The sequence below is a fragment of the Muntiacus reevesi genome, chromosome 15 (assembly GCF_963930625.1).
Source record: "Muntiacus reevesi chromosome 15, mMunRee1.1, whole genome shotgun sequence".
Taxonomy (NCBI): domain Eukaryota; kingdom Metazoa; phylum Chordata; class Mammalia; order Artiodactyla; family Cervidae; genus Muntiacus; species Muntiacus reevesi.
Window position 1 is genome coordinate 55,253,713 of NC_089263.1, and position 21,651 is coordinate 55,275,363.

Here is a 21,651-nt window from a genome sequence, read left to right on the forward strand (position 1 = left end):
CCTGGGAAGAAATGGATGCAGCTGGGGCAGGAGGCGGGGAACGCAAAAGGGTCCAGAGAACTCAGGTAAGGAACAAAGTGAGAGGGCCCCATGCAAAGTCGGTACAGACTCATCAGCTCGTCTGTGAAATGGGGACAGCAGTATCTCTTCATGGAGAAGGCCATGGCACCCCACTCCAGTACTCCTGCCTGGAGAGTCCCAGGGACGGGGGAGCCTGGTAGGCTGCAGTCTGTGGGGTGGCTGAGAGTCGGACACGACTGAGCGACTTCACTTTCACTTTTCACTTTCATGCATTGGAGAAGGAAATGGCAACCCACTCCAGTGTTCTTGCCTGGAGAATCCCAGGGACGGGGGAGCCTGGTGGGCTGCCGTCTATGGGGTCGCACAGAGTCGGACACGACTGACGCGACTTAGCAGCAGCAGCAGCAGCTGTGTCTCTTCATGGGGTGGTTGGGAGGATTAAAATGCTTAATCCCTGCGATCACAGTGCTGGGCCCAGAATAAGTGTCCCTTTGCAGGAGCACTCTGCTGATGCTGTGTCGGTCTGTCTTTGGCACCCTCTGGTGGGAGACTTTCAAACTCCCAGCTCTTTGTAGGCTCTTGGACCCTGCTGTCAGCTGGGTTCCCTTACCCACAAGGTCCTTGACAAGGGAAAGCTTCCCCGGACTGGATAGCTCCGCCTCTGTTCTCCACCACTTTCCTCCAGCAGTGCACCCATCCTGGGTTCCCCTCCACCTCTGGGCAGTGCTGATGACAGTTCTCTTCCAGCTCTGCCTGCCTGGTTCCACGTTTGGTCCACCGGAAATTATAAGGAGCTCTAAGGGGGCAGCTCCCCCCCACCTACCCACCTTCAGAGTAGTCCCCTTCCATTCTCAGGAAGGCCTGCGCATCAGTTTCCTGCCTTTAGCCTTTGTAGACCCAAGAGAGACACGTGTTGTTGCTTCCCTCAAATTCCAAGGGATTCTCGTCAAGCTTTCCAAGGGAGTCCCCCTGAGGTCCAGCCGGGGAACCACTTGCTCTCCTGTCACCCTTGGGGCTTGGGGGAAAACACTGTCCACCAAGCCTCTCTAGTTCTCTCTCTCTCCTCCCTTTCCTCTCCAATCTCAACTCCCTAACTCATTATTCTACTTCTTTGAAAACTAGTTTTCTGGTTTCTTAGCATAGTGTTCCAGCAGAGGTTACAAGGTCAAGTTTCTTGGCACGTGATTGACACGTTCCCTGTCTCTGAACCCCAGTTGAAACAGCAATGAATGCTCAATCAATTCCAAGAAAAGTACACATTTAATATTTATATGTGTTAAAAAGATAAATCCATACCTGGGAATCCATGCGTGTGTGCTCAGTGTCCGACTCTTTGACCCCATGGACTGTAGCCCCCCAGGCTCCTCTGTTCATGGAATCTTCCAGGCTAGAGCAGGTTGCCATTTCCTCCTCCAGGGGATCTTCGCAACCCAGGAATGAAACCTGTGTGTCTTGCATCTCTTGCATTGGCAGTCGAATTCTTTATCACTTGTGCCACCTGGGAAGTCCCTTGCCTGGGACTAATCAACCCTAAATTCTCAAGGGTGACTATCTGTGAGAAGGCAGAGAAAGGAGGAACATGAGAAGGGGTTCTCAGGTCACGTAAATGGTATCTGTAACATTGGAAGTCCTGAGCTCAGGGAGGGCTGAAGAAGTGTTTGTTTTTATTATCTATAGCTTTTCTGGATGCCTGAAAATATTTCATGTTCTATAATATTACATATTATATATTTAAATTTTAAGAGTAAGGTGAAAAAGAGGAGAGCAATCGTCTGCAACTCTTTTAACAATTTGCAGTAAAGGCAGCAGAGAAGTTAAATGGCACTTGGTAAGACCTTGAGAGCAGGAAGTGGTTAGAAAGTTGATCTCTGTAATAACAGTTGGTCCTGTGGGGAAGGTGTTCTGAAAAGCAAGTTCAGGCTCCCCAGGCAGAGAGAGGCCAAACAAACCCAAACTTTGGAGTTTGAAGCAGAGAAAGGTATATGGCAGGGCAGCACAAGGAGAGTGAGTGGCTTGTGCCCCCGAAACCTAAACTCCCTGAATGGTTCAGTAAAGTATTTTTAAAGGCCAGGTGAGGGAGGGGTGGCCAGGGTATATGATCAGCTCCTGCACAATTCTCTGATTCACTGACGGGGATCAACCCTTAGGCACCAGTAAGTCTAGGGGCTACGAGCTCAGGATCATCCAGTGGTTAATTTCTTCCATTTGGTGGTGGTTTTAGCGTTTGAAAAATTCAGGAAATTAGCATCAGCTACTATTATCTCCGAACGAACTTCGGAGAAGAGCTAAAGCAGAGGACATGGGGGAGGGGTGTCCGGGAAGCATCCAGTGGGTTCTATGGGCTTACCAAGAGAGGAGAAAACTGGGCGTGACTTTCGTTATCCCGAGAAAATGAAAGCTATCTCATTGGCTGTTGTTAAGGGAGCTGTTCCTCCCTCTGCGAAGCTGCTGTGAACAGCCTGCTTCAGATCTTCCCTGAGCACAGCCACGCTCGAGATAACCAGGGCAGGTTCACGTCTTCAGAAAGTCTGCTCCGCCGGGTAAGACGGGGGGTGGGGGTGGGGGTGGGCAGGGGCTGCTGCCTCCTGTGGCCCCCGCCCTCGGGGAGCTGGCGGGCTCGGCGACAGTAGGGGGACCCCTGTGGATCCACTGGGAGAACTGTCTCATGTGTCTCATCTGGGCGGCTGCAGTCAGAGAAGCTGGGTCTCCAGAGGGAAGGGACTTAAACCTCCACGCATCCCTGGGCTCTGAGACTCTGGGAGCAGTGAGCCTCGTCCGTGCCCGAGAGACCCTCAAGTCTTGAGACCGGGTGGGGGCGAGATGGGCAGGTGAAGAGACAAACAATAGGAGGAAGCAAATCAGAGCCATTCCAAGCCCATGCTTTGGAAGCCCCTAGACCTGTATCTGGAGGAGGCAATGGCAACCCACTCCAGTACTCGTGCCTGGAAAATCCCACGGACGGAGGAGCCTGGTAGGCTGCAGTCCATGGTGTCGCAAAGAGCCAAACACGGCTGAGCGACCTCACTTTCACGCTTTGGAGGAGGAAATGGCAACCCACTCCAGTGTTCTTGCCTGGAGAATCCCAGGGCCAGGGGAGCCTGGTGGGCTGCCGTCTATGGGGTCGCACAGAGTCGGACACGACTGAAGCAACTTAGCGGCAGCAGAGCTGTATCAGTTGCCGGGCACTTTGCCAAGCAAAGCTCTGTGACCTTGGATGAGTCACTTACCAGCCCTGTGCCGGGGTTTCTTCATCATAAAATGGGGATGATAATCTCATTCTTCTCGTTGAGTTAGTGAGGAGAGGGCATGAGAACAAGAACCCGACCAACTTGACCCGTGGCACATGCCTTAAAAACGTGATTGGTTCTGATTTCCTAATTCTGGCACCTTTTAAACGGCTCCATGGAGATTTAAGGGCGTTCTAGAAACGTGAGTTTTGGGAGGAGGGAAGCAGACCACCTCAGGAAGTAAAATCTCCTTCCCCCTTCCCCACCTGCCTTCCCCTCACTCTGTCACCCCAACACCGTATCTTTGGGCCCTTCCCAAGCCTGCGTTCTCCACAAGCTCAGAGCAGCCTCTCTACCCGCTGGAGCCCCTTGAGATTTTTCAGGGCGGTGGGTCTGTCCCTAGTTCTGGTGTCCCTATCCCCCACCCAGGCTCCACTCTTTCGGCAGGTTTGGTGCTGGTCAGTTTTGGTCCCATGGAATTCACCAAGGCTGCCCTCTTAGCCTCTAAGCTGGCTTCTAAGATACTGTCTGCAGGGAGCCTGGCCAAAGTGGGTGAGGCGGCCTCCAGCAGCATCTTGGCAGGACTTCCTTCCCTGGGTGAGTGTTCCTGGTAGGGACTGGTGGGGGGCCGGGTGTGGGGGCTCCAGGCAGCGCACAGGGTCCTGCCCTAGGAGGCTTGGGTGGGGAGAGTGGCATCACCCTCAGCCCGTCTCCCTCCCCTGTCCTTCCCCTTGGGTATATGCCCTGGCTTCCTCTCTGAGAAGGGTCAGAGGGAGGCAGGACTCTGACATGGGGGACATGCGGGAAGTGGAGAGGTTGTACAGGGGATCTGGGTCCCTTGCCTCTCCCGTCTGGACTAAGGGACCCTGTGGCTGGGACCCATTCTCTGGCTCTCATTTCCCCAGGGATACACCCCTAGAATTCAACCCCTTTATGTTTTTGCCCAAGTGACCAGCCAGCCTTTTGTAAGTTTGTCCTGCTAGATTTCAAATCCAGAGCACAATTCTGAATTTTGAATACAATTCTTCAATTCAGGTCCATTTCCTTCTTGCAAGCCCCATCTTTTACTTTATTTAATTCGTCTCACTTTATATCTTGCCTTTTGCCTGCAATTCCCTCTCCCCAAATCAACCTTTCTAATATGTTGAACGTGCATCTGTTTTTCATCTACATTTTTGCAAAATAGGTGTTGTCTTTTTTGTTAGCATGCATTTTAATTTATGTATAGAAGAGTGTGTGAAATATCTCATTTTATTGCTATTGCCCCCACCCCGCCCTGAGAACTTTGTTTTTGAGATCCATCAGGGTTGATAGGTGAGCCTGTATCCCTTGCTTCCAATTGCTACATAAAGTGCTCCCAAGGGCAGCCACCATCATTCACCTTTCTGTGCCCTGGGTTGGACCCCCAGGGGTCGCTCCACCTCTGCCAATGCAAATAGTACAAGATGGAAGTGGGGGTGGGACAGGACTGCCTGACCTCTGACCTCTGACTCCTGTGCATTAACCCTCTGTTCTTTCTCAGGGCTCACTATGCCATCCAGTGCTGCCCTGGCGGGGGCCACGTCTACCCTAGGATCCCTGGTGGGGACGCTGAAAGGCTCCTTCCTGCTCGGATCCCCTGCTGTGGCCCTGAGCACTTTGCCAATAGGAGGTAACTAACCCTGGGTGATACATACCACTCCTTGGACTTCCACTCAGCACGGAAGTGGGACAAGAAAGTTAGGACCTTGGCCACAACTGGTAATCCTTCTTCATGATCAGAAATAAGAGAACTCAGCGAATGAGAAGCAATTCATAAGACAAAATAATCAGAACAGCTACATTTTACCAAATGCTGTGTGATATCCTAAGCTTAGCACTTGACATTTGTCAATTCATTTAATTCTCATAACAATCCCAGAGGAAGATGGTATGGCCTCTTATTTACAAGTGAAGGAACCGTTGTCCGAGGGCCCTGGGCTGGGAGGTGGGGTGAACGGCTGCATCTGAGCCTGGGACAGGAAGTAGAACAGAAATGCAGGGACCCAGGCCTGGGAGGAAGCCTCGGGGCAGGGTAGGTTCTGAAAAGCCCAGAAGGGCCAGGCCCCTCTCCCCAAGGGTGACCAATGGGTGAGCCCAGCAGACAGGCCATCAGAGACACAGCACCCTCTCCCCTGGACTGTCTGTGCTTCGGGGCCCAGGCACACCAGGCTGCCGGCCAGCTTGTCATGCTCTCTCCTCCCAAACAGTAACACTGAGCCTCAAACACTCTAATCGGCTCTTGATTCTTGAGTCTCCCTCCAGCCACCCCAGCCAGGTGGCTCACTGGTCACTTCGTTGTTGTTTAATTGCTCAATCACATCCGACTCTTTTGCAACCCCATGGCCTGGAGCCCACCAAGCTCCTTTGTCCATGGGATTTTCCAGGCAAGAATATGGCAGTGGGTTGCCATTTCCTTCTCCAGGGTATCTTCCCAACCCAGGGATCAAACCCACATCTCCTGCATTGGCAGGCAGATTCCTTACCACTGAGTCACCAGGGAAGCCCTACTGGTCACTTAGGGCTTGATTTTCATACCCTCTTTACTTCCTTAACTGCAGTCCCAAAACTCTCTTCTTGGGAGGCTGGCTGAGCCCACTCCCACACACCTTGCTGTTTTTAGAACTCTTGGTCCCCACTGGCCCCAAAGATTGCAGTCTTGGCTTCTATGGCTGCCACAGACTAAGACCTCTGCCAGGGAGTTCCAGGAACTCTCAGTTTCAGGGAACCATGGTCCTGTGCTGTGAATGGCTCCAGCCACAGGGAAGCAAGGATGGTTCTGATTGAGAGAGACTGGGGCAGCCTTTCAGAGGAGGAGGCAACAGGTGTGGTCTTGAAGAATCAGGAGCATTCAAGGCGTTCCAGCACTGTTCTCAAGTAGCACTCAAGCATTCAACAATGTTTGCCCAGATTCTAGTGAAGTCCTGCAAAATTAAACATGTCTCTCTGTGTGAGGATCTACTGCTGTCTGAAGAAATTTCTCTGGATGATAGATAGGAGAAGGTCATATAATACCTCTGACTTCCACACTCACAGACTTCCCTGGTGGTTCAGTTGGTAACGAATCTGCTTGCAATGCAGGAGAACTGGGTTCAATTCCTGCATCAGAAAATCCCCTGGAGTAGGGAATGGCTACCAACTCCATTATTCTTGCCTGGAGATTTCCATGGCCAGAGGAGCTTGGCAGGCTACAGTCCATGGGGTTGCAAAGAGTCGGACACAATTGAGTGACTAACATTTTCACTCCATACTCATAAAATACTGACCCTTTTTCAGATGAACTAACGTCAGGGCCCAGAGAGCCCCTTCTTAGGAAATCCCACTTCTCTGGGTGAAGCAGGCAGGCTCCTTCCTTCCTGTGTCTCCCAGGCTGGGGCAGCCCCCTCCCTATAGGTTGACCGTGGGCTCCGGGAGTGGAGGGGTGGTGGCCAGTGTAGGTCCACTCACAGAATGTTCTTTTGGTTTCCAGCCAAGGCTGCTGTAGCTGTGGTGGGCGGAGGTGAGTCTCTGCTGGGCCAAACTCGCCCTTGTCTGTCCCCAAGCCCTGGGACTTGGGGATCAACTGGCCCTGTACCTGCCCCAGCCTGCCCCCGGCCTCCTGTCCATGGTGGGGGAGGAGGCGATGGGATGAGAAATGAGGAGTTTCTTTGGAAACTCGTGTGGAGGCAGCCCCAACAGGGGCCCAGGTTTCTTGCAGACCCTTCACCGTGTGACCTTGGATGTGGCTTTGAAATCCTCTGAGCTCAGCTTTCCTTGTGAAAAACAGGCCAAGACTGCTCTTTCAGGGGTACCGTGAGGATTATGTAGACGACACGTGTGCATGGTTTGGACACGTGAGATGCACTGAGGAGAAGCCCAATGGCTCTGGCTTCCAAGGGCTCTGCAGTGATGCTGTGGAGGCCCAGAGCTGGGATTCAAGTGGGGCTCAGGATGTGTTCCTTGCTTTATGCTGGGCCCTCGGTAAAATGTGCTTAAACATTTCCTCAGCAAAGGAAGCTTGCAAATGTCCCCCTCCCCCTCCCCAGTTCCAGCATCTTACTAAGGCAGAAACTGAGGCCTTTCCCAAGGAAGGTCCTGCTCAGAGCCAGCACCATGTCCCCCGGTGACCCCACAGCCCTTCCCTCCGCTTTCCCCATCAGCTGGGGCTTCCCTGGACTCCTGACTGCTGGCCATGCTGGAGTCTCTCCCAAGCCCAGACTTAACCTTCTGCAGACCTCCCAAAGCCCCCAAGCTTGATGCCATGAGTGTGTTTGGAGGGGGACATCCATCCCCCTCACCCTAGGTCCTCTCCCGGTACAGCTTCCACCGTGGCGGCTATTCCCGCGGTACTGGGCGCGGTGGGCTTCACCAGCGCAGGAATCACCGCCTCCTCCCTAGCAGCCAAGATGATGTCAGTATCTGCCATTGCCAATGGGGGCGGAGTGGCCGCCGGCAGCCTGGTGGCCACCCTCCAGTCTGTGGGTAAGTGTCCCCGGCGGGGCTTGTTCGTAGGGCTGAGGGGGAAGGACAGAGCCTCAGCGCCTCTGGCCCTGACCTCAGCCCCAGTGAGCCCCAGTCTGCCTGTCCCCTGGTATTGCCTCCGTGGTCCCCCCCACTCTCTCTCTGGGTTTCTCTGAAGCAGATATAGGAAGGAGGGAAGATGCTCTGGCCTGTAGCTGTGCTGGGATCAGGCTGACTCTGCCCAAAGCAGATTTTCTGGGTTAGCTGGGGCATCTCTGTCCCACCTGGGGTTCAGCTTTCTTCCCTGGAGAGGGAGGCAGCTCCCGGCTCTTGATTTCATCACCGGAGTTCATGCCTTTGCGTACCTGCCTGCAGCAGCACTCCCACAAACAGAGATCCCTGGGGACTGGGGAAGCAGAAGAAGGTTCTGGGTGGGATCTCTGGGCCTGACGCCCCCTAGCCTGCCCACCCCACTCTACTCACCCTCTGCTTCTCCCCCAGGAGCAAGTGGACTCTGCATGTCATCCAAACTCCTGCTGGGCTTCGCTGGGTCCACCCTCGTGTCCAAACTGGTGGGCCTGTAACAGTTCCCTGTTGCTCCCTCGGCAGAGAAGAGGACCAGGTGGGGCCCTGCCTGCCAGCCTGATGCAGTGAGGGATCCAGTCTTGGGGTGAAAAGTGCCAAACACTGCACCCCCAGAGGAAAATGAGAAATAAAAACGAGTTGTGAAAAAAAAAAAAAGCGAGTTTTGCCACGCCTCTGGGTCCCTTCCTTCTTGTTGGCCTGAAGTCAGGTGGGGGGAAGGCTCACCACTCTTAGAGTGACATGGTGTTGGGGTGCCCAGAGCTGGACTGAGTCTAAATGTGAAGACTGGAGGCTCCCCCTGCCTGGCTTAGGGCTGTGTGTGACCCCAGGGGAGTCACCTCCACTCTGGGTCTGCATTTACGCTTCTCTATATAGGGTGATCATTTGAATAAACTCAAAGGTCTCAGCTAGGGTGAGTGTTGGGCACAGTGCCTATGCAAAGTCAGGAATGGAATGGAAGGGAGCTTCCTCTCTGGAGCTTCATTTGCAGGCACCCTACCCATGGCTGTTTCCTAAGTGGCCAGCCTCAGGCTCAAAAGGAAGGGTCTCAGGATGTCACTGCTTCCTTCCGAAGTCAAAGTCCAATGCCTTGGCTTTTTCCCCCCAATACTTAGAAAGGAAACCTAGTTTGTCAGGGAGGCCTGATTTCCCAACTCATGGCGCTAGCAGCAAAGAACTCACCTGGCAATGCAGGAGATATAAGAGATGCGGGTTCAAACCCTGGGTTGGGAAGATTCCCCTGGAGGAGGAAATGGCAACCCACTCCAGTATTCTTGCTGGGAAATTCCATGGACAGAGAAGCCTGTCAGGCTACAGTCCATAGGGTTACAAAGAGTCATTTACAATGGAAGTGACTTAGCACAGCTGCACTGATCTTTCCACTTCAGGGCCTTGGTCCCTAATTATCCTCCTCACCCCAGGGTAAGGCCTTTTAGAAACTCCTTATCATCAGGATGGGTTCCATCCCAAAACACCAGAAAATTCACTTAGGGGTTGATTCAGTCCTCCTTTCCACAAAAGCTTTGAGCACGTGCTGTAGGAGAGGCACTGGGCTTGGTGCTAGGGAATTTGACCTTCGCGAGGCAGCACTCCTAGTTGGCTGGGTGGATGGACCTCCATTGATGTTGGCTTCTGATGACACCAGAGGCCAGCCCAGGGCTCTGGGCATGCCCAGAAAGAAGGCACAGGACAGTACCGTCTGAGTCCTTTCAGGCTGCTGTAACAAAAATACTATAAAGTGGGCAGCTTATAAACAACAGAAGTTTTATTTCTCATAGTACTAGAGGCTGGGAAATCAGAGATCTAGGCTACAGCAGATTTAGGTTCCCAGGTGACTGACTTTTCCCTGGGTCCTCACATGATGGCAGGGGCAGAAGAGTGCTCTATGACCTCTTTTATAAGAACACTGCCAGCTTAAAAAAGTCACAACCTAAAAGTTGAGAGTTGGGTTTTATTTGGTGGGAATTTTTAGGACTTCAAGCCCAGCATCTCAAGTAACCCTGAGAGAACTGCCCCGAGAAGGTGAGGGGAGGAGTCAGCTCATAGAAGTTTGTATCAGAGGGCAGGTAGTCTGAACATCAAAAGTATTGTTGTGAATGAAAGGAAACTAGATATCTCAGGTTAAGAAATTTAGTGCTTTTCTGTGCATGGGGCTTTTCAAGGTATGGGAAGATGCTAGAGTCTGGGCTCACTGAAATCATTTCTTTCATATGCATCTGAGCTATCTGGGGCCAGTATCCTGTGCTTTTCACATCCTGAGTTCCTCAGTGCTCACTGTAGGGAGGGGCTGCAGCCTAATGCTGCCAGATGGAGCAGGCGTCCTTCTCCTTCCTAGCTGCCCTGGAGGACTGGAATCGCTGGTGACTGTGACATCCTTGTTTATTGATATGGCAGGAAATGCTCCATTTCTCAGGGGGATACAAACATTCAGGCCATAGTAGGCATATTGGGGAAGGGGAGCTTGAATTCCATCTGGAGGGTTTTGGAGAAATGCTGAAGGGTTTTCAATATGGCTGTGACCCTATCACAAGCCCGGCACCCCTGAACACTCTCTCCTAGGAGCCATCAGCAACCCGACAGGATCTCAGTTCCCACCAAGCAGAGTAGCTCCTGCTCACAGCAACTAGAGAAAGCCCCAGAACAGCATTGAAGACCCAGCACAGTCACAAATAAGTAAAATTAAAAAATAATTTAACCACCCAATATTTCACAGCCTCTTGCCTTCTGAGAGAGCTCGTATTCTGTCTATAGAACGTGTATCTCTCTAAATAAATCCATTGTTACCTATCACTTTGCCTCTTGCTGAATTCCTTCTGTGCTAAACCCGAGCTTCCTTAAGTCCTGAGACCAGGTGTGTGATCTTAATTAAAAGACAGTGGATTCAAGTCCCAACCTGGGTTTTGGCTGGATTTGAGTCCCGTCTGAGTTGTGCAGTTTCAGGAGGGCATGAGGAGGCAGGGCAAATTCCCACTGTGGGAATCTAGCTAGGATGGCTTCCTGTCTTCATCAACATGGCAGAGGACTACTCTTTCCTTCTGGCAAAAATCAGAGCCCTGATCTTTGGCTGGTATATGATTCCCAGGCAAGGACTGCATTCTCAGTCCTCTTGCAGTGAAGTGCTCACAGGACTGGGTCTGGCCAGTGGGAAGTGAGTGGAAATGTATGCAGCTTTCTGGGCATGCCCTTAAGGGGAGTGGGGGGCTCCGCCTTGCCCCTTGGCCTCTTCCCGCGGGCTCTGCTGTGGTCAGGGGGGTGACCATCCTCCACCCTGCAGGTGACAGCAGTATTTTAAGGAAGGCAGAGCAACAAGACTGCAGGAGCCTGGGCCTCCCTGAGCTGAACCACCAGTCCAGCTGAGACTCTTATATGACTGAGTAATAGAGAAAGAAACCTCTCTTGTTTAAGTCAAGAGGGCTTCTTTTACAATAAGCAAACATATATTCTCATGAACACAGGGAAATCTTTTGATTACAAGTAATAGAGAAATCAATCCAATAAAGATAATTACTTTTTTCTGTTCCTTCTCAAAATCCCACTAAAACAACAGGAAAGGACTAAAGAAAGGCTTAAACCCATATCGACAAAGAGACTGGGACAGAAGATGACAGTAACATAATTTAGAAGGTAGAAGTCACACGAACATGGGACTCCACTTGGCAGTCCCAAGAAAGTTGAATCTTAAGGTGGCAGTAGATAAAGGGGAAAAGAAGCAACTTTGTCCTTAGGACCCCCAGAGCCTTGGACATCAAAGTGGTGTGTGCTACTGCAGGTAGACAATAAGACGGACTGGCAGCAAGAGGGCTGGCTGGAAGTCTATTTAGGAAGCAGGCAGGCCCCCAGGGAGTCCCCTCTGGCAGACTCCTGGAAGTTTAGTTTTGGTGAGGTGGGGGCCCTTGGGCCAGGAGGCACCGGGAACTTCAAACTAGAATGAGAGAGTCTCCATACAAGGGCTGAGACTCTTAGTCTTCCTCGTTGACAGGAACTGAGAATGCTGTAGCTATCCTACAACATCCAAAACTGAGGGAGGAAGATTCTTCTTGAGAATCTGACCAGCCCGAGAAAAGAAACTGCTCATGTTCTGGTATCTGGAAGGAGATGCCTGTTGAAAGTTTCATCCAGACCTCATATGGTCTCCAAGTTGACGAGAGCAACTCCTGTGGCAAAGCTTGTCATGGTGTTGCCAAATTCCTGACTCCTTGTCCACTGATGCGGAATAGACAGAAAAACGTGATCCAAAAGGACACATTGACCTCAGTGTTCGTTGCAGCACTGTTTAAAAGCCAAGACATGGACGCAACCTAAGTGTCCATTGACAGAGGACTGGATAAAGAAGATGTGGTACATATATACTCAGCCATTAAAAATTATGAAATGATGTCACTTTCAGCAACATGGATGGACCTACAGATTGTCATACTGAAGTGAAATCAGATGGAGAAGGAGAAATATCATGTGACATCCCTTATATGTGCAAACTGTAAAGAAAATATACAAATGAATTTATTTACAAAACACAAAGAGACTCAGAGAACAAACATGGTTGCCAGCAGGAAAGGTTGAGGGAAAAGGATAGTTAGGGAGCTTGGGATGGACATGTACACACTGCTATATTTAAAATGGATAACCAACAAAGACCTTCTGTATAGCACATGGAACGCTGCTCAAGGTTATCTGGAAGCCTGGATGGGAGGGGGGTTTGGGGGAGAATGGATACACGGCTGAGTCCTTTCCCTGCTCACCTGAAACCATCACAACATTGTTAATCAGTTATATCCCAATTAAAAAAAAAAATGGAGATAGAGTTTGGAGGAAATTGAAAGATGGCTTTATTCCTCTACCAGGCAAGGGGAGAACACAGCAGGCTATCGCCTCAAGAACTGTGTCCTCCTCCTAGGGGAACTTAAAGAAGTTATGTAGAATTTAAATTTAAAGAAGTTATGTATAAAGAAAGCTGAGCGCCGAAGAATTGATGCTTTTGAGCTGTGGTGTTGGAGAAGACTCTTGAGAGTCCCTTGGACTGCAAGGAGATCCAACCAGTCCATCCTAAAGGAAACGAACCTTGAATATTCATTGGAAGGACTGATGCTGAAGCTGAAACTCCAATACTTTGGCCACCTCATGCGAAGAACTGACTCATTTGAAAAGACACTGATGCTGGGAAAGATTGAAGGCTGGAGAAGGGGACGACAGAGGATGAGATGGTTGGATGACATCACCGACTCAATGGCCATGAGTGTGAATAAACTCCGGGAGTTGGTGATGGACAGGGAGGCCTGGCGTGCTGCAGTCCATGGAGTTGCAAAGAGCTGGACACAACTGAGCGACTGAACTGAACCGAACTGATGTAGCCTGGGTCTTGTGGTTTTAGGGTAAACGATTGGCTCAAAGTAATGAATGTCTTGCATTGTTCTTCCTGAACTATTTCAAAACAGTTACAGCTGGTGTCAGGCAGCCCAGTAATTAGATCCATTTATCTCTGGGTTATTGACCTGTGACCTTTTTTCTGAAATGCAAACAGCTATAAGGGGTGATTTGCTATAAGAAAGTGCAAAGAGAGCAAATACCAAGTGCAGGATCTAACTTACATCAACTGTCCCCAACCTTTATGGCACCAGGGACGGTTTACATGGAGGACAATCTTTCCATGGGCCGATGGGGTGGGTGATAGTTTGGGGATGATTCAAGTGCACTACATTTATTGTGTACTTTATTTCTATTATTGTTACATCAGCTCCACCTCAGATCATCAGGCATTAGATCCCAGAGATTTGGGGACCCTGGGTTTACATAGTGTCGGGGTGATAGGTTAGCTTTCTGAAGGACAAATTGAGTCAGACACTACAGATTAGTAACTGTTAAAAGTGGGGCTGATTAACGCTTTCAGACCTGTTTATGTTTCTCCTCTAGCCTGCTCCCTGTTCCCCTTACTTCCCGTGTTCTCAGAAGAGGAAAGAAACTTCATTTCTGTTGTTATTGCAATGATGTGACATCTGTGGAGGCTCAGACATGAAAGGGTTTGTGCTCAGTCGCCCAACTCTTTGCACCCCGTGGACTGCAGCCCGACAGGCTCCTCTGTCCATGGGATTCTCCAGGCAAGAATACTGGAGTGGGTTGCCATGCCCTCCTCCAGGGGATCTTCCCAACCCAGGGATCAAACCTGTGTCTCTTATGTCTCCTGCATTGCAGACAGATTCTTTACCACCGGGACACGTGGGAAATCTGACATGAAAGGGAAGAGGATGTAAATCCCTCCCCCAACCCTGGCATCTCTGGCCCTCTTTCCTCTTTGCCCCCAGCCCTGGGGCACTCGTTCTTTGACAGAATCACAGCTTCACCACTGGCTCACCCTCCCCCTGAGAGAATCGAGGGACCAAAGGGGCCCCATGGCTGGTCTGAGACTGTGGAAAAGGGAGGTGGGGGGACGGTAGCAGGCCCAGGGAGGATATGGACTGGAGTGCCAAGACGTCCATAGAATCTGCACTGGGGGAGGGAGGAAAGGGCTTCTGTTTCCTTGGAGCCCCACCCTCTGTCCTCCTGAGTCCCCACAGCAACTTCCGAGACACCCCTGGAGCACCCTAACCACCCCCATGTTCACGCATGCATGCTAAGTCGTATCTGACTCTCTGTGACCCTAATGAACTGTAGCTTGCCAGGCTCCTCTGATCATGGGATTCTCCAGGCAAGAATACTGGGGTGGGTTGCTATTTCCTCCTCCAGGGGATCTTCTGACTCAGAGATCAAATTCGGTGTCTCTTACCCCCAGAGCAATTCTAAAAGCACTGGGACAACAGCAGCAGCATAAGGAAGCTGTGGTACATATACACAATGGAATATTACTCAGCCATTAAAAAGAATTCATTTGAATCAGTTCTAATGAGATGGATGAAACTGGAGCCCATTATACAGAGTGAAGTAAGCCAGAAAGATAAAGACCAATACAGTATTTTAACGCATATATATGGAATTTCAAAAGATGGTAACGATAACCCTATATGCAAAACAGAAAAAGAGACACAGATGTACAGAACAGATTTTGGGACTCTGTGGGAGAAGGCGAGGGTGGGATGTTCTGAGAGAATAGCATTGAAACAAGTATACTATCAAGGGTGAAACAGATCACCAGCCCAGGTGGGATGCATGAGACAAGTGCTCAGGGCTGGTGCACTGGGAAGACCCAGAGGGATGGGATGGGGAGGGAGGTGGGAGGGGGGATCAGGATGGGGAACACATGTAAACCCATGGCTGATTCATGTCAATGTATGGTAAAAACCACTACAGTATTGTAAAGTAATTAGCCTCCAACTAATAAAAATAAATGGGAAAAAAAGAAAAAAGTTATTTGATAGTATTTTTGATGTTTTAAGAATAAAAATGTCAATAATTATAAAAAAAGTAAACAACAATAAAAATATATTTACTCTGGTTAAGACATTGCGCGTGAAGCATCACATAAAATCCACACACTATTCCAAGAAAGGTCACACTTCCGCCCCTGTTTTTACAGACGTTGTTCAAAGAATCTGTAAGACATGACCCCAAGTCCCTGACTCCGGCTGCTATTGAAGACGGGCTTCTTCCCATAACTCACACTTTCTTGGTGCGTTATTTCCAGGAGATCTGGAGCCTTTACCTGGCTCGCTGCCCATCAGCTCTGTCCCAGCTGCCTGCTCAAGCAATCAGCTTGTGTTCAGGGAGATAAAATAGCTTTCATAATGACTCAAATAATTTCAAATTGATGAAGAGACCTGAGGTTGGGGAGGGATACACTTAAATGATTACAACCCTTGTCCAGCCAGCCTCCGCCAGACTCTCTTGAGTGACTTTGGAAACAGGGATCTTCCAGCAGAAAAGGAAACCGAAAAGGAAAGGGAAACTGAAATTGTGCCAGGCTTTCCCTGACAAACTACAGAATTAGGGACTGTCCGCTGGCTTGCGTGATCGCCCTCAAGGGCCTGACCCGTGGTTTTGTGCAGAGTGGCTCCCTGTCTACCGATGCGGAATGGAAATATGGAGATAGAGTTTGGAGGAAAAAGAAAAGAGCAGCTTTATTTATTTATTTATTTTTGAGGAGCAAAAGGGAAACACAGTTGGCTAGGGCCTCAAGGACTGTGCGCCCCCTCGCTGGGAATAGGGAGAGGTTTTCTATCATCATTCTTTTTCCTTTTGCAAGGTTTGGAAATAGCCACAGCATTTAGGCAATTGAGGAACTGGGTCTGGTGTTCCTAAACTTATCGTCTCCTGACCCTTTTTTTTTTTCCCCTTGAAATGCAGATGCTGCAAGACTGTGGGAGAGAAGAATGCCAGGTGCAGAATACAACCTGTATGAAGTCAGAGAGTAATTAGCTTTGTTTAACTTTGTGAAGGGCAAGTCTAGCTACAAGTATTTGTTAGTGTTAATAGTACAGCTAAAGAATAACCAAGATTGTTTAACTCTTGAAGATGTTTAGCTGGTATGTGCTGGTATGTGACCTCTAGAGGTGGGGAGTTATCCCCCCAAACTAAAACCCGTTCCTGGCTGGGGGCTATTCTGGGGGTGGGGGGAGACAAACACCTGACACCTCCAGCCTGCCTTGTCACCCCCAGGGGCAGGGCCTGGCATGGGGGAGCAGCGGGCAGGCACTGGGAGCCAGTGTTGGGGAGACCTGGGCAAAGCTCCCACAGGATCTGTTGCTCTAGCCCAGTGGAAACAGAGGTGAACGGGATTTATGCTGGGCTGCACGAGGTGCCCGGCCGGCAAGGGGGCGGGGCGAGGAGTGGGCTTCCCAGGTGGCTCAGTGATAAAGAATCCGCCTGCCAATGCAGAAGACACGGATTCGCCCCCTGTGCCGGGCAGACCCCGGCACAGTCTGGCACAACCGGGCACGCGTGCCCTGCGCGCGGGAGGTCGATCTGATCAGGAGTTCAGCTGGGGGTTTGGAGTGTTGTTCCTATGGCTGCCGTCTGTGATCCAGCAGCTTTACATCTGGGTTCCCTGGCCTTCCCGCGGTGTTGCTTGTCCTTTGCTAGCCTGGTGGTCAGGGCCGAGGGGTTCTCTGTGGCCCCAGGGGGGGTCTCAGTCTTTGCAGCCGCTGTGGACCTGGACTTGGGGGTGCTGGTTTTTGGATACCCTTCCCCTCCCCCTGCTGCCCCAGTGGTGGGCAGAGCCTTACCATCCGAGTCCAGAAAGGTTAGCACCCCAACTTCAGGGGGAAAGGTGTTTTTTTCTTTTTCTTTCTCGTCTACAATGATCTTCACCTGTGCTCTGCGGACTACCGTTTACTCTCCTTGCCCTAGCAGAATAAGGCTTTTGTTCCCTAGGGGGTGGGGCTGCAGCTCCCCTCTGCCAGTCTTGCCTCAATGAGGGACATTTTCCCTGGGTTTTCTCCTGCCTCGTCTTTCTTGGGAGTGCCCAGTGGGTCGCTGGGAGAAGAACCTTCAGGTTGGCCTGAAGCATCCATCCTTGGGACTGGAACTCCCCAGGGCCCCCTGCACTCATGGTAGCCTACCCTTGCCCTTGAGGATAGCTAAGGCTTCCAGCTGAACTTGCACCCCCCTGCACTGGCCCCAGCTCCCTCCTGTGCTCTGCCCAGGGTGGTCTCCAGGGCTCTCCTTGGAGGAACCTGATCTCCCCGAGAATTCAGGCCCATCTGGTGGCCCTGCCTCTTCAGCTCTTTCAGGGGTTCAAGGAAAGTTATGCTTTTGCAGGTTTTCAGGCTCTTTCTTATTGTCGGGGGGAGTAACACTCTCTCTAGCTTCCTGTGTCCTAAGCAGCCCCTCCTTCTTCACAGGGTCAGGAGCAGCAGTTTTAGAACCGATGATCTCCTCCTTTAAAAAGACTCCAGAGAATGAGGCCTCTCTGGAAGGAAGTGAGAGCTCACTCTGGATGGGAATGGAGTCTCAGAGGAGACCAAGAACTCTTGTTGCCAGGGGAGGAACTGGTAAATGCCAGTTCCCTTCCAATTTTCCAGACACAAAGCGTAGGGACCACTCCTGACCCCATCTCTTCCTCTCGAGGTGCCCGCTGTAACACTTGGCACATATACTGTCCTTGTCCTGGTGGTCTGCTTGCCAGCCTCCCCACAGCATTCTGAGAAAGGCCGGCGTCCTGACCACCTGTGGATGTCTGGTGTCCATTAATGAGCAAGGGCAGAGGGATCTGGGGTCAGTGGCTCCACATGCATCCTGGATACCCCTCATCTCTGCCTCCCTAGGAACCTCTGTCAATCCCATCATTGAGTGTGGCCTCCTAGATGGCTCAGTGGTAAAGAATCCACCTACCAATTCAGGAGACACAGGAGACGTGGGTTTGATCCCTGGGTCAGGAAGATCCCCTGGAGGAGGAAATGGCAACCCACTCCAATATTCTTGCTTGGGAAATCCCATAGACAGATGGGCCTGGTGGGCTATAGTCCAGGCAGTTGTGAAGAGTTGGACATGACTGAGTAAGTAAGCACTCAGCATTATTGAGCGAGTGGTAAACTGAGACCTGCTGATGGCCCATGAATGGCCCTGGGTTATACAGCCCATGCTCTGTAAGATGGGGGCCAGTGAGAGCCTCCTGCCAAGTGATACTGTGCTTGATCAGTCAGCCACCCCCCTCTGCCCCCCACCAGAAGACAGGTTGGGAGTGTAGTGGTTCAGTTGCTAAGTCATGTCTGACTCTGCAACCCCATGGACTGTAGCCGACCAGGTTCCTCTGTTCATGGGGTTTCCCAGGCAAGAATACTGGAGTGGGTTGCCATCTCCTTTCTCCAGGGGGTCTTCCTGACCCAGGGACTGCACTCACATCTCCTGCATTGGCAGGTGGATTCTTTACCACTGAGTCACCTGGGAAGCCCATCAGGTTGGGAGAATGGGGAGAAATCGAAACTTCCGGTTCACAGCTCACAACCCCCCAGGGCTCCAAGGAGCAAAGACAGGGAGGTACATCTGCAGATGATCTTTATTTCTCATGCTTCTCTGGCCTGAGCAGGGGTTTTGGAGGCTCGACTTGGGGTACATTTTCTCCTGGCTGCTCCCCTTCAGCTCTGGATCCACCTGGAGGAGGGGAAGGAGGTGCCCTTTTTGCCCCTCCAAGCAGAGCCCCAAAAACTGATCCAACAGAGCCCAGAAGGATGTTGGATGATGTGGAGAGTCCAGCTGCCCCTGTGGGAGAGACAGAGGGTGAGCGCAGGAAGGGTCCAGTGGTGAGTGACTGGGACCCCCTCAGAAGGCCTGAGGCCCAGAGATCCCACGTGGATGCCTCCTCTAGGTCCTGAATCCCCCAGGGCTCTGCTTTGGGCAGAGGGAGCTAGAGGCCGCTGAAAGAGCCAGAGAAGGGGATGAAGAGAGAGAGTCAGCCACAGACCCCAAGAGCGACAGGTCCTACTGAGAGGGGAGGGGACCTGCCTAGGCCACTCAGGGGTCAGGTGTCAGGCTCCGTGGCAAAGAACCTGCCAAGGCAGGAGATGCGGGTTCGATTCTTGGTGGGAAGATCCACTGGAGGAGATGGCAACCCACTCTGGTATTCTTGCCTGAAAGATCCCATGGACAGAGGAGCCTGGTGGGCTAGAGTCCATGGGGTCTGAAAAGAGTCAGACACGACTGAGCGACTCAACAACAAAGACCCAGAGCCCAGCTCTCACAAACCCTGGGCTCCTTCCCTTCTTCTCTTTTCCAGGACCCCCTCAGCCCTCCACTCCATCCTGCCTGCAAGGCTCACCCAGGACTCAGGGAGAACAGTGAGGGAGAGACGAAGAACCAGGGACATTGAGGACCGCGAAACTGGAGGGGAGGGACCAGCCCTGCCTCAGGCTTAGCCTCGGGGCCGACTCTAGGGCTGGTCGGACCCTCCTCCCCTCTGTTCCCCGCGCCCCGCGTCCGGCCCGGACCCTTACCCACGGACTGGAGAGTGGCCACCAGGCTGCCGGCGGCAACTCCGCCCCCATTGGCCACGGCGGCCGCTGACATCATCTTGGCCGCGACGGAGGAGGCGGCGATTCCAGCCCCGGTGAAGCCCACGGCGCCCAGCACCGCGGGAACAGCCGCCACGGCCAGGGCTGCAGGGAGAGAGGAGCTTTGGGGTCGGGGGCATGGGCTCAGGGGAGTGGACTCCTCCTTAGGAGTCCTTGGCAGTTTCTGGGGGCTGTCTGCTCGAAGACGGGAGACAGCCGCTTGGAGAAGGGTCCGAAGGTACAGAAAAACGTGTGGGAAGGGAGTTGTGGAGCCAGTTAGGGACAGTTGTTTAGGGGAGGCACCTATCTGAATCTCTAACTTGCCGTGTGACAACGAGGAGTCACCACCCCTCCCTGGGTGTGTGTGTGTGTGTGTCCACCCTCCCTGGGCTTCAGGTGTGTGTGTGTGTGTGTGTGTGTGTGTGTGCGCGCACCCTCCCTGGGCTTCAGGGGTGTGTGTGTGTGTGTGTGTGTGTGCGCGCGCACCCTCCCTGGGCTTCAGGGGTGTGTGTGTGTGTGTGTGTGTGTGTGTGTGTGTGTGTGTGTCCACCCTCCCTGGGCTTCAGGGGTGTGTGTGTGTGTGTGTGTGTGTGTGTGTGTGCGCGCGCGCACCCTCCCTGGGCTTCAGGGGTGTGTGTGTGTGTGTGTGTGTCCACCCTCCCTGGGCTTCAGGGGTGTGTGTGTGTGTGTGTGTGTGTGTGTGTGTGTGTGTGTGTGTGTGTGTGTGTGTGTCCACCCTCCCTGGGCTTCAGGGGTGTGTGTGTGTGTGTGTGTGTGTGTGTGTCCACCCTCCCTGGGCTTCAGGGGGGTGTGTGTGTGTGTGTGTGTCCACCCTCCCTGGGCTTCAGGTGTGTGTGTGTGTGTGTGTGTGTGTGTGTGTGTGTCCACCCTCCCTGGGCTTCAGGTGTGTGTGTGTGTGTGTGTGTGTGTGTGTGTCCACCCTCCCTGGGCTTCAGGTGTGTGTGTGTGTGTGTCCACCCTCTCTGGGCTTCAGGTGTGTGTGTGTGTGTGTGTGTGTCCACTCATCGTGTGTGTGTGTCACCACCCCTCCCTGGGCTTCAGGTGTGTGTGTGTGTGTGTTTGTGTGTGTGTGTGTGTGAGTGAGGGCTTCAGGGTGTGTGTGTGTGTGTGTGTGTATGTGTCAGTGTGGGGGTGAAATAAACCAATAAACCACTGCTGTTTTTAGCAGCAAATACCCTTCCAAATGAAATCTTCTCTACAAACTCTTTACATATAAGGACTAGAGGAGCAGCTACGTGGGGGATCGTGGGGTCCTCTTCCTAGGGTGTACCGCTCTTGGTCCCTAAGAATCACCCCAGCGGCTCCAGGAGAGGAGGGGGCGCCCCCTCTCTAAGGCCTCCCATCCATCCCCGGACCGGGACCAGGTGAAGGCCTGGCGATTCGGGGATGCAGGGATGCAGGCAAGTCACCTCCTCCGATCGCAGCGGCCGCCGCTCGTTCTTGAGAGAGAGAGGAGAGAGAGAGAGTTGGTTGAAGTATTGAGAGAAAGAAGCGAGTCCTCTGGCCCTTGGTGGGTTGGGGTCTGGGAGGGCCGCCCCCTGCCCAGGACGCCCGCCGGCTGGGAAGGAGAAACTCACTTATCATGGTGACGCCCTCTTCGCTGCAGCTGAGCTCAGGAAATGATTAAGCTCAAGGAGGTGCTGTGATTGTCCCAAGAACCAATAGGGACGCGGCCGGCCCCTCGCAGCATCTCTGCCCCAATTAGACGCAGGATAACACATTCTGCTAGCCAGCTCGCCCGCCCCCACCCGCTTCCCATCCCTACGCCCGAGTCTTACTCGCCCGCCCCCCGCCTTCAGCCCACTGGTCCTTCTCTTCACCCGCCGCTCTCCGGCTCTCTTCTACCCACCGGCGGTTGCCCCCTGCCCCCCGCCCGAATGGGTTTCTCTCTTATTTGGTGGCTCCACCAAAGGGAAAAGAACCTTCAA

General features: G+C 52.3%; 2 protein-coding genes across 4 annotated transcripts; one reads left to right on the forward strand and one right to left on the reverse strand.

Annotated features, from left to right (window-relative positions):
• The first annotated feature begins 2,435 nt into the window (after positions 1-2,435).
• LOC136147243 (interferon alpha-inducible protein 27, mitochondrial-like) lies at positions 2,436-8,447 on the forward strand. Of its 2 annotated transcripts, XM_065906549.1 has the most exons (6): positions 2,436-2,561; positions 3,696-3,845; positions 4,771-4,899; positions 6,736-6,765; positions 7,566-7,727; positions 8,208-8,447. In XM_065906549.1, the coding sequence occupies exons 2-6, from the start codon at positions 3,722-3,724 to the stop codon at positions 8,288-8,290; spliced, it is 528 nt and encodes a 175-aa protein (XP_065762621.1). In that variant the 5' UTR covers positions 2,436-2,561; positions 3,696-3,721; the 3' UTR covers positions 8,291-8,447. The 2 variants fall into 2 exon arrangements, with proteins under 2 accessions (XP_065762621.1, XP_065762622.1); XM_065906550.1 differs by lacking the exon at positions 6,736-6,765.
• A 10,246-nt stretch (positions 8,448-18,693) lies between these two features.
• On the reverse strand, positions 18,694-21,363 carry IFI27L2 (interferon alpha inducible protein 27 like 2). 2 transcript variants are annotated; one of them, XM_065906478.1, is made up of 5 exons: positions 21,301-21,363; positions 21,133-21,162; positions 19,646-19,807; positions 19,158-19,332; positions 18,694-18,914 (listed from the first exon to the last, which is right to left on the reverse strand). In XM_065906478.1, exons 1-4 carry the CDS (start codon positions 21,305-21,307, stop codon positions 19,181-19,183), a joined length of 351 nt encoding a protein of 116 aa, XP_065762550.1. In that variant the 5' UTR covers positions 21,308-21,363; the 3' UTR covers positions 18,694-18,914; positions 19,158-19,180. The 2 variants fall into 2 exon arrangements, with proteins under 2 accessions (XP_065762550.1, XP_065762549.1); XM_065906477.1 differs by lacking the exon at positions 19,158-19,332.
• Between the last annotated feature and the right edge of the window lie 288 nt (positions 21,364-21,651).